The 11668-nt window shown below is 39.7% G+C and overlaps 2 protein-coding genes across 6 annotated transcripts in view; one reads left to right on the top strand and one right to left on the bottom strand.

Moving 5' to 3' along the window:
• The first annotated feature begins 260 nt into the window (after positions 1-260).
• On the top strand, positions 261-11301 carry esr2a (estrogen receptor 2a). 2 transcript variants are annotated; one of them, XM_085937569.1, is made up of 10 exons: positions 262-451; positions 4345-4790; positions 4879-5082; positions 5589-5749; positions 5820-5936; positions 6024-6323; positions 6520-6658; positions 6887-7020; positions 8682-8865; positions 8971-11301. In XM_085937569.1, the coding sequence occupies exons 2-10, from the start codon at positions 4639-4641 to the stop codon at positions 9194-9196; spliced, it is 1617 nt and encodes a 538-aa protein (XP_085793695.1). In that variant the 5' UTR covers positions 262-451; positions 4345-4638; the 3' UTR covers positions 9197-11301. The 2 variants fall into 2 exon arrangements, with proteins under 2 accessions (XP_085793694.1, XP_085793695.1); XM_085937568.1 differs by having other exon boundaries at positions 261-451; positions 4345-5082.
• syne2a (spectrin repeat containing, nuclear envelope 2a) overlaps positions 9570-11668 on the bottom strand; it is a 32877-nt gene continuing 30778 nt past the window's right edge. For 3 of the 4 annotated variants that reach the window (XM_085937565.1, XM_085937564.1, XM_085937567.1), the window contains exon 65: positions 9571-11617. In XM_085937565.1, coding sequence (XP_085793691.1) covers positions 11410-11617 — 208 coding nt within the window. In that variant the 3' untranslated portion in view covers positions 9571-11409. Of the gene's footprint in view, positions 11618-11668 lie in introns of all 4 variants that reach the window. The other variant, XM_085937566.1, reaches the window with a different exon arrangement.

Genomic DNA, 11668 nt, shown 5'->3' with positions numbered 1-11668 from the left:
CTACTTCAGAGGTTTTGTGGTCATAGAAAGAGCAACCAACAAAGAAACTTTACAGTTAAGAAAATAAGCAGTCATTTGAAATGTGTTCTTTTTTTGTATGCAAAATGAATCCACGCAAAAAACACACAATTATAACAAAGGTGCCGACATATTGTCGTGTTTTTTTTAATTACAATAGTTAGGAACACTTAACAAAACAAAAGTGACTGATCACCTTATTTTGGAGGGACGAACCGGATCTTGCGCAACTTACTATGGTTCGTAAGACCAGGTTCCAGTGAAGTCCCTCTGGTTTGGGGCTTGATTTGCCAGTTGGTTGTTTTGAACGCAATCATTCGGCGAACTCCGTCCAGTGGTCATGTTATACCATACTTGAATATTTTGCGGAGTGATTTGTCGTGGCCAAGCTTGTCGCAACAACTTTATGCAGCTGCCCCATCTGGCAGCGGAGGTGAGTGTTGCTGTTATTATTTTTAATATACATTACAATTCCGCCCTGCATGGACAGCGCACAACGAGTAATGTTCGGGTCAAATCCCGGGAATCTACAGCCGCTGCATGTCAAACATTTTCTGCTCACACAACAAATGGAAGGCCCGGAGCGTTCGTGATTATTCCGATTGCACTTAAACGCCACTGAATTGACTCTTCGGTTTAACAGGTGACATACAGATAACAGTCCTGCAAGAGATCACCAGTGCGAGCAGAGAATCTTTCTGACTTAACAGTAATAATACTTTATGAGGTGTTCTGGTTTTTATCACCTTAATAATGTTGTCATCTGAGCACAAGGAGTGCCACATAGTCCTCTTTGACAAACGTTCGTTTACTGCACACGTGGTTCTTCTTGAGTGCACTAACAATCGGAAGAAGGTGTGGGGGTCATTAAAATTAAACAGGCCTTATGAGAACATTTCAACCAGTACTTATCGAGTGTAAACAGCAGCCTGATATCACTCAAGCACGCTGGGGAGATAATTCTTATTTTTATTCTCTTAGTTGGAACTGTAATGATGCATCTATTCATGCATCTCTTTTTTTTTGGAGGGGGGCATTTTGCACGACTGTGGTTTGATTTATTTATTTATTTTTTCCTGATGTCTCGCTGATGGAGACGGCCCGTTACTCCGCGGGAAATTTGTCACGTGATGGATTGTCTTATTAATTCTAACATTTTGGAAATTATTATTTGGGACTGACGGCGGGTACAAAGGTAAATGTTTTTCAAAGCACTTTCCAAAATATCAGTTTGCTGAAATTTAATAAATGATTGTCATCAACATTTAAAGAATTAGTAGTGCCCTGTGAGTACAATAAATCAACCCTGTCTTGTAATTGAAAGCTTACATTTCTAATTAAAAGACGTAATAAAATCACTTAATAAAAACTTAATAAAATAAAATCCCATTAATAGCTTGTAAAAATGCATCTATTGTCCCTAGATGAACTGCACTGCTATTACTGGACCAGCAAGGACACTTCTAAAATCTACATCTACATTTGGGTTGAGGGGGGTGGACTTTTGAGAAGATTTCCAAAACATTACCCAAACCATACCAAGTTGGCAACAGTAACAAATAGCGGGGGAATACCGTCAAACTCTACTCTCTGTGTGAATTATTAACGCAGCAGTTTTTTTTTTTTTAATTAAAATTCCCCAACTGTTTACTCCCACTGGCTGGCATGGACCACCATTCACTCCTTAACTGAGGAAGGTGCAGCTTCTTGGTGCACAGCCGTTTCATATCCGCAATATTAAGGAGGCGGGGAGGTTTTATCTGGGAGGGATGGATGGGAAACGGCATCGGCCTTGAGCTTTTGTGTTCAAAGCATGGACATTTTTTTAATGGCTGGGAAAAGGCATGTCATTTATAGTTTTACTTTATTTAGCTCTGACCTTTTTGTGCACAGGGTGGGAGTGAGCGCGTCTGTAAAATATTTGCAAATGTAATTAATGTAGCATGCAGGTGTTCAACTTTGATATATTTAATTAAAATCAAATTTTGAATGAGCCCCATTTAGATACCAGTGAAGAGTGGTGGAGCAAATTTGCAGTTTTAGTCACTTTAGCGTTTTAATATTTACCATTACCCACCTATAAGCACTTTAGTACAAACATGCCCCCCCGCCAGACACACAATGCGTGTTTGACAAGAGGGGAGGCAGCTTTAAAGTCAAGGTCAAAGCTTCTAGCAAAGGCGGGTAAACTCCACATCTGCGTTTTTTTATTTTTTATTTTGTTGTTCGCCTAGTGTGACTCATTTGATCATTTGATTTAGTAGTCACTTAGCAGATTATGCAGACTTAAGTTTATTGGAAACTTAATGGAACAAGACTGTGGTTTTTGTAAACTTATTGTTTGTGCAAACGCACAAGATTGTCAATGACAGTGAAAAGCTTTGGTATTGAATTACTTCAAATTGCGTCTGCGATCTGACCAACATTCGTTAAATGAGTTAGCTGTCGGACGGTGTCAAACTTCAAACCGAGCATACTTCTTTCACTTTGTTTGTTGACTTGATAAACTACCAGGTGACTGAGGTAAAGTTGAACTGGCTCACTTTGATCCGTCTGCCATAATTGGATCGTTGTCAAAGTAAATGTTGTTGACACTGCCACTGGATCACAGTTATATGAAATGAGCATATGATCATCACCGATATTAGAGTTTTATTTTGAAATAAACACACCAAAAATATATTTACACCCAATGAAAAATCCAAGCTTATAAGGTTCTACATATGTAATGGGGGAGTGTTAAGCCTGCGTGACTATGCAGTCTTCTCTGTTTGTCTCCTGTTGGCTCTCTTTTGTGAACTTTCATGTGACTTGTATCAGATATCACTCTGTTTACATGTGTGTACAGTACACAAGTCTAAAATGCATGTAAACAGCTTCACACTACTGCAGAAACAGAGGCGACAACAGTAAACATACATAAAAAGTGGAATCCTGAAAAATAACAACTAATACATAAGATACAATCATAGCTTGATTGATGTCTGCAAAATATTGTTTTCTCTGATTTATATTATGTGAGAATATAAACAAATGCACTTCTGAAATCTAAATAAGAACAATACATTTAAATTACAATTATAACCTGGTTCATTGTGTTTCCGATTGTTATGTTTTGTTCTTGCAACTTTGAAGAAGTGTTCCTTACTACTAATCGGTGAACACTTCACAGGGTCACCGTGTTCTGGGAATGTTCTCTTGGTTAACGTCAATGTATAATAGATTTGAACATTTTATCAAATGATGATACTGACATGGTGTGAAGTTCGAATAGATAGATCACTCCTCAGTACATGGTTAACCTTCACACGAGTGGGAATAAACTGACAATAAATGAAAGCCATGCCAAAAAGGAGCAGAGAATGTTCTCCAACTGGGAATGAAGATGAGACAGCTGCCAGTCAGGAATGATTAACTCTGCTGGGTATTGCTGTATCAGATGTTGTAAAAGCAAACGAACAAGTTCGTTACTTTCCTGGGATCTCGTATGTGTGTGTGTGTGTGTGTGTGTGTGTGTGTTGCGTATCGATCTAACAGGTGTATGTCTAAAATACATTATAAATCATATTTCCTCTTCTGGCTAACGACAAGTAAATTATGCAAAATAGCAGGCAAATTGAACATTAGAGCAGAAAAGGGTTGCCTTAATGATGTTTGACCTTTAACAACAGTCACTTTGACAAGATTGCTTGTGGCTTTGAAATGGATTTGTCTGATTTGAATACACAGAAAAAGATTCTAGCTTTTAATATTAATACTAATGATACTACAATTGTACTGTTTTTTGTTGTAAAGTTGTAAAGTAGGCTAAGAAGGGCCCCATTAAACTTGGTCGTATCGTTTTTCATAGAGACCTCAAAGTGTTGGGTGTATTTAATGGAAAATAGAAACGGTGGTTTAATGCTTAGTCACTGTAAAAGAAACAAAGTGATTACACTGTGGAATCAATTTCCTTACTTTCAAGTTGCTCCTCACATAAAGCTAGGACTAAGATTTAACAATGAAAAGTCAGAATTGGAGTAGAGTTAAACAAATAAGGTGCGGTTTTATACATATTCTATTGTCAACAGTATTAAGACTTTGAGAAATGAGCAGTTTGTATTTGACAGTGTGTGCAAAATATTGTTTACAATATGCAAAGCAACAAGAAATATATTATTTACAGTCCGTTGGGGCACTTGAGGACAATGGCTCACAAGTTTAAAAATTGCATTGGTTATCCGTTTGGTACAAAAGGTCAACTCTGCTGTGACATCATGTTCTGCTACAACGCGCTCTCATGGCTTTTTTTTTTTTTTTTTTTAAACAAGTTTGTTTTTCTTGCAGGGATGCCCCGTCTGCCCGAGTGAGTCTTCATGGCTGGTCTAAGCATTAAACATGGTCCCTCCTTCGGCATAGACCAGACCCATCTCTTAATCCCGGGATGTTATGGATTATCAACCTAATCGACACATCTTCATTATGTATAGGCTGCATCCTAACAGTGGAAGTCCGCAGTGATTATAGTTAAGACTAACCAAGTCACTGGACAACTAGAGCTTGATATTTAGTTAACCAGTAAAAGGGATTTACACGTGTTTACATTAGAGCGGCATTGCATCCTAGATTGTATTATCCTACATGGATGATGTAGGATTGCCATTCTTAGAAAGACATTCTTGTAGTTGGGATGGCCACAGACAAGGGTCAGCCCCTCCTTCAGCTCCAGGAGGTGGACTCCAGCCGAGTGGGCTGCCGCATCCTCTCCCCCATCCACAACGCCTCCTCCCCGGGTCTGTCCATCGAAACCAGCCAGGCCATCTGTATTCCCTCCCCTTACACCGACCTCAGCCATGACTTTACCACCATCCCTTTCTACAGTCCAACTATCTTCTACGCTGGGCCAGGAATTTCAGACTGCTCACCTGTACATCAGTCCCTAAGGCCTTCCTTATTCTGGCCCAGCCACGGGCATATGGGCCCGCCCGGACCGCTGCACCCTTCCCAGGTACGCCCGCAGCAGAGCCAGCCTGTCCAAAGTCCATGGGTGGAGTTATCACCAGGTGACTGTGAGTTGACTGCCAGGTAGGACATGACATCATTTGTTGTTCTGTGACCAATTACCCTTCCTGATAAATATACAGAATGTGGTGCATATATGTATATATCAATATATATTGATTTTGACTTTGGACCATTGATTTGATACTACGATAGTCTCCATTCTGAAGTGATTGAGATAGCTTCTGTCCAAGGTCCAATCTGCATATGTACTTTGTCAGGTCTATAAACATCACAATGTTGGATCAATCTCCACCAGAGCAAGAATTCAGATGATTTTAAATGGTATCCAATCCAAGAATTTTGAGACCACTAGGATCAACACAGTACTGTTCACAATTCTCTTCTTCAGGTCGTATTTTTAAACAACAGGTTACTTATCACCCCAAAATTTGTCACTGAGTTTTGCAACAAGTCAATTCTCTACCAATCAGTGAGCTTCAGATCATGGAGAATATTAATTTTGAACACTGACCTGATTTGCACGTCTCCTGTAGTGTACACCACAGTAAACATTTGCCGTTTGTTAGCAAGCGCAGGCGTTCCCAGGAGAGCGAGGAAGTCGTGGTGTCATCGGGCGGGAAAGCAGACCTCCACTTCTGTGCTGTTTGCCAGGACTATGCCTCTGGCTACCATTACGGTGTCTGGTCTTGTGAAGGATGTAAGGCCTTCTTTAAGAGGAGCATTCAAGGTGAAGCAAACAGAAACACTTCTCTGTAAATGTCATGGAATATTTGACTTGGCTTTCATTTCTGATTCAGGCCATAATGACTACATCTGCCCGGCAACCAATCAGTGTACCATAGACAAGAACCGTCGTAAGAGCTGTCAGGCGTGCCGTCTTCGCAAGTGCTATGAAGCTGGCATGACCAAATGTGGTAAGCCACATTTCAACGTCTTTTATATCGTATAAAAGCCTGTCATATTTTTCTCATTTATTTTATTATCTCGTGTTATCGGCTCAGGCATGCGCAAAGAGCGTGGAAACTACAGGAACCAGCAGAGGCGGCGCGCGAGCTTGTCTTCGCACAGCAAGACTAACGGAGCACAGGCGTTAACTGAACCGGTGGCCATTTCCGAGCTCAACCCACCCGCTTTGACCCCGGAGCAGCTGATACAGCAAATAATGGAGGCGGAGCCACCTGAGATTTACCTGATGAAGGATATAAGGAGACCACTCACTGAAGCCAATGTCATGATGTCTCTGACCAATCTCGCTGATAAGGAGCTGGTTCACATGATCAGTTGGGCCAAGAAAATCCCAGGTAGGTGTGTCTGGATCTGTCAGGAACCAAAACAGATGTTTTGGAGAGTCGATTTCAAGCACCAATCCTTGTACCAAGTATGCTAATGTTTGACTTCTCATTTCTGAAAATAGATACAATATATAAAACAAAAATGGCTCTCATAAGATGTTTGACATGTTAGCGTTACACATATGCTTCACTGTGACCTCTTCAGGGTTTGTGGAGCTCAGTCTTCTAGACCAGGTTCACATGTTGGAGTGCTGCTGGCTGGAGGTGCTAATGATAGGACTGATATGGAGGTCAGTCAACCATCCAGGGAAACTCATCTTCTCACCAGACCTCAGTCTGAGCAGGTATTTTGTTCCAAGTTCTCATAAAATAACATTGTCATTGCTCAAGGGATTCCTCCACTCAAATATTTGCTTACAATACATTTACTGTCTGTTCCCAAAAAAAGTTTCAATACGTTTTGTTCAAAAGTAGTCAAAAGTGTGAATGCGTAACTTCCGCGGCACTTCTTCGCCTTTCAGTTTTTACTTTCCTGTTAAGCGGAAATAACAATGGTTGTGTTTGTGCGGCAGAGAAGAGGGCAGCTGCGTCCAGGGCTTTGTGGAGATCTTTGACATGCTCGTCGCCGCGACATCCAGGGTGAGAGAACTCAAGCTGCAGAGGGAGGAGTATGTCTGCCTCAAGGCCATGATCCTCCTTAACTCCAGTGAGTCAACACAAAGCCAGACACACACATACACACACACTGGCGCTGCTACATGCGTGTCCAACCGTACCCTCGCCGAATGTTTTTATGTGCGATGTGGTCAAGTTACAACAAGGCAGATGCTGTCTTTTTCTGAGGTGGCTCAACTCACAAACCTGAACAGGCTTTGTGTGTTGTTGTTTTTTTTTTTGCACCATCTTCCCCCAGCACAGCGTCATCATTTCTCATCATTGGTTTAATAGCTGTGAGTCATAAAATAAAATAAATTTGTGTTACCGGAGAGCAGATGCAGCACTATCAAAAAAAAAAAAAAAAAAAAGATTTAATCAATATATCCGGACCAATTTGAATAGCTCTTTCCGTTGGCCCTTTTGAGAGAGCTCTCGGAGAATCAGCCCAGCAGGCGAACAATATGGGTCTTCTTGGAGGTGATGAGAAAAGAAGTTTGAAGTAAAAATGTTCACAGTGATGGCAGATAAAATACTTCCGCCGATGTGTAAGAGTGGGGCAGCAGAACAGCTCGCTCGATTACACATTTTCAGAAATAGACACATAAAAGATTTATGCGCTTGTTTAATTTTCCCCCTTGATGATTTGGCAGCGAAGCCAGAGACCCAACTTTTGTATACAAACAATAAAAAGTCAATTTTCTAGCTAGCATATGAAATCCAATTCTTGAAAGAGAGACATTTATTTATACAACTTCTGAATGACTAGCGTTTTCAGCAAAGGCTGTTTTTTATGGAAAACAATTTATCAAAAGTCACATTTTATGAGATTCGTGGTTTCAACATTTGATTTTACAAGCACAGAGAAGTCATTAAACGGGCCGTTTCTATTTTACAGTTTACCGTTTAATGTGTTTCAGTGCTGCTAGCGTAGAAGAAATAAAAAGTAACTCCAGATACTTCCAAGTTGTAAATAATCATAGAATTGATTTGACACAAATATTCTTTGATCAAAAAGTGCGAAAAATATTCTGTTCATATCTCTTGAAGCTAAAAGCAGAGGAAACATTCTAAATGCTCAAGTTCTCGCTCAGCATGAAACAGTAAAAGACTTCAGGTAGCTATCGACTCTCTGATGTATTTTGCTGCTGAAAGGATGGAAGTGTTCCCGCAGGAGTTAAGAGAGACCAAAAACAGATGTTGTGCTTGAAAGACTCTCCATGTGGACATAAAAATAAAATGGTTTGAAGCTGTTGAGAGACAATATTTAACCTTTGCTACTCTGGTTCAAATTAGGTGAAAAAGTTGGACTGTTTTCTCTTGTTCAAATATAAAAGAACATTTTGAATAACATCCAAAACAAACATTTTGAATCATCTTTGTCATGTGATCTTTAATTGATCCCATTCATTTTAAAATGATAGCTGCTGCAAGATGGCTGTGAGTGTCACTGTTAAAGTTAGTGCTTGTTGCTTATCAGCACTCTAGCGATCAAGGTCAAATAGTCCAAATCCCTTTTTGCAGTGCTCTATATTTAAACAGCAGTCCTCACACTTTATCAGTGATGTTGTTATGGCGGATCACGCAAGTCACCTGTGGTAGTCCGACCCGAATTGCAGCCAGTAGCTGCTTCATACCTTTCGGAATGATCTGGAGAAAGCATCCATTGCGAAAAAAATCATTCCCGTCATACGTGGTTTTTTTTGTTCCCAGACATGTGCCTCACCTCTTCTGAGGGCAGCGATGAGCTGCAGAGCCGCTCCAAGCTGCTGCGTCTTCTCGATACTGTGACAGACGCCCTCGTGTGGGCTATCGCCAAAACCGGCCTCACGTTCCGCCAGCAGTACACCCGTCTGGCTCACCTGCTCATGCTGCTCTCACATATCCGCCATGTCAGGTAAGCAATTAAACACCTGAGATATATACATAATGGTATCGTCAAGTATCGGTTCTTAGTGTCAGTGAGTATAAATGCAAAAAAAAAAAAATGTCCAATGCGCAGCAACAAGGGGATGGACCATCTCCACTGCATGAAAATGAAGAACATGGTGCCTTTGTACGACTTGCTGCTGGAGATGTTGGACGCCCACATCGTGCACAGCTCCCGGCTGCCCACCAGGGGTTCGCAGCAGGAGGCCACGGAGCAGCAGGAGGTTTCCGCCAAGCAGGAAGGTTCCACAAGCGCCTCCTCAAATAGCTGCACTACCAACAACAGTGATGCCCAGTAGCCATTCAGTCACCATTTGGCTTTATAATGCATTCACATGCAATGATTTGCATCACTTGGCCTAAAATTTGGTTTAAAGAGGAAAAAAAAAAAAAAAAAAGACTGTGAAGTCAGATTCAGTCATTGAATGTACAATCATGATTTTCTTTGCACATCATCCAAAATGTAACTCATGCAGTACTGTATTTATTGCCTTACCGCATCAAGTCCATTACATACCACATTTGTTCTTAATTAGATGGCAACTGGTTCTATTGTGGAAAGATAATCAAATTTCAGTCACGACACACAGTGCAAGACAAAAATAAGAAGACTGTTTACTTAACTCACATTTGGGCACTAAATTGGTCCGTGTAGGTGCCATCTTGGAGATGCTTTTATTCTGGGCCATGTTCTTAATTAGTCTCGATCGATCTTTCCTGCTGCTGTGCTCTTTCGTGTTTACCTCTAAAGAATATTCTAATAGGACCCTTTTATATGAAAAACTGAAGGTAGTGCCTTAAATCTTGCTATTTAGAATAAAAGAATGACTAACATTAGCCATAACTATGAATCCAGACAATCTTACAAATTAGATACATTTGTTTTACATAAAATAATTTGGGACCAGATACACAAAATATAAGAAATTGTCATCATTTTTATTGAATCTGCCTGAGTACAAAGCCCAAGACAACTTAGACAGAACCCACAAAATGTAGTTAAGCAACAATTTGGTGACAGTTACAATTGAAAGAAAATGCATGTGAGAACAACATTTTCAACTTATGGGGTGTGTAAAAGTGTGGATGTGGCTTCACAATCTCGGCCAATATCAGCCAATATGCAAAGTGCCTTAAAACTGGAGGATTGTCCAAATGGCCAGCAGAGGGCGACCTCATTAGTTGCAGTATGAATTTATAGGTTTATAATTTATAGGTAATAGGTAGAAATTCAATTCAATTATCATTTAATGTTTACAATTACATGCCAAGTTGTGCATGGTAGCAGAGAGCTCAGTCCTATAGACATCTTTTTTTCAGATTTTAATACAAAGGTGACTAATAAAAAAAATAAAACCGCCTGGACATATTTCAAAATGAATTTCCATCAAAATTCGGCCAGTTTGTAACTGCTCAACTCGAAGCATGCATTTTCTTCAAATTGAACTTTTTTTTTTTGGCAAGTTTATAACCACTACTGTATTTCTGACAAAGTTGCACTTACCTGTTGGAATTTTGATTAAGGGAACCCCCCCCACAATTATTTTTGTATTTTCTTGTGGCTATTGCTGTTGTATGCACTGTTAAAAATAATGACATGTTCACCAAATGTTTAGTGAAAAAAAAAATATATACCATGGTTGAAAATATGTACCAGCTCAGCCTGTCTGCTTTGTGCTATCTTAACCTGAATAATCAGTGCTTTATATCTGGCGATCACTTATTTGACCACCTTGCTTAGTAACATTTCTAGTGAAAAGCTGGGCAATGTGTTAATCATGAATCATCTCACAAACACACTCTTTGTTGTACAGTACTCATACCTGTAAGCAGCAAGGAGAGTGGAGGTTTTCACTATGATCGGCTTTTAAAAGCCAAAGGTTACACAGATACTCGTCATGCTTCTTAAATGTTCATAAATGTAAACATGTATGTTTTGAAATTCACATAGAGTAAGTACACTTAAACAATAAATGATTGTGTCATTGGCAAAGCTTCCCAAATATGTTTATCAGAGTTTGCTTTATTACGCAAACAATGAATATTGAAAAATCATTATCATTATCCATTTACAACTCTTAAAGCTCTTTAATTTACCGAAATATATAGACATAACAAAAAGTTAATCATAGAAATGCAAGACCATTATATTATTTCTGTACTTAGTTTTAGCAAACATTTGAAGTCTAATTAAATTAATTTAAGACAATATGTTCTAAACTACAATTAGGATCTGATGATAGACTTAATGCCAATACTGTTGCTTACTATACAGAAAAAAGTATTGAGACATGCCTTGGAATTATGTCACTGAAAAATTATTCAGTAAAGTATTTGATGACCCAATACTTCTGTTCGTACTTAATCTGTGTGTCTTTTCAAGAATAAATACATAAAAAATATATTTCTACACTTTGGATATTTTTCATTGTAAAACTACCCCTTCATCACTATAATGCAGGTGCCAGTGCTAGGAAAACATTACCTTTGTTCATTCTAAAAGTGTCAGTAGTCAGGTGGGTGGGGGTCCGTTTGTGTAGTGTAACATGGGATGAAAAGATCGGGCAAAGTTGTTGGCGACGGTGCAGCTCGAGTCTCTCTCGGAGCGGGGGACCAAACATGGGAGGAACAGCAAGAAGAGGAGAAGGAGGTGAAACGGGACAGCAGCTTGCAGGACCCGACAGAAAAAGGACCGAGGTGGTGGTGAGTCTCTCTTCCCTCTGGGTGGCACATACCAAAACATATGAATGAATTTAACAAAATATGCTAAA

The sequence above is a fragment of the Syngnathus leptorhynchus genome, chromosome 18 (assembly GCF_054491065.1).
Source record: "Syngnathus leptorhynchus isolate UIUO chromosome 18, UIUO_Slep, whole genome shotgun sequence".
Classification (NCBI taxonomy): domain Eukaryota; kingdom Metazoa; phylum Chordata; class Actinopteri; order Syngnathiformes; family Syngnathidae; genus Syngnathus; species Syngnathus leptorhynchus.
The sequence above is the reverse complement of the archived record's forward strand: the minus strand, read 5'-3'. Positions and strand labels throughout refer to the sequence as shown.

Coding starts and splice junctions, on each gene's coding strand:
- esr2a (XM_085937568.1), top strand. CDS start 4,688: ATGGCCACAGACAAGGGTCAGCCCCTCCTTCAGCTCCAGGAGGTGGAC. Junction 5,750..5,819: donor CTTTAAGAGGAGCATTCAAG/GTGAAGCAAACA, acceptor TTTCTGATTCAG/GCCATAATGACTACATCTGC. Junction 8,866..8,970: donor TCACATATCCGCCATGTCAG/GTAAGCAATTAA, acceptor TCCAATGCGCAG/CAACAAGGGGATGGACCATC.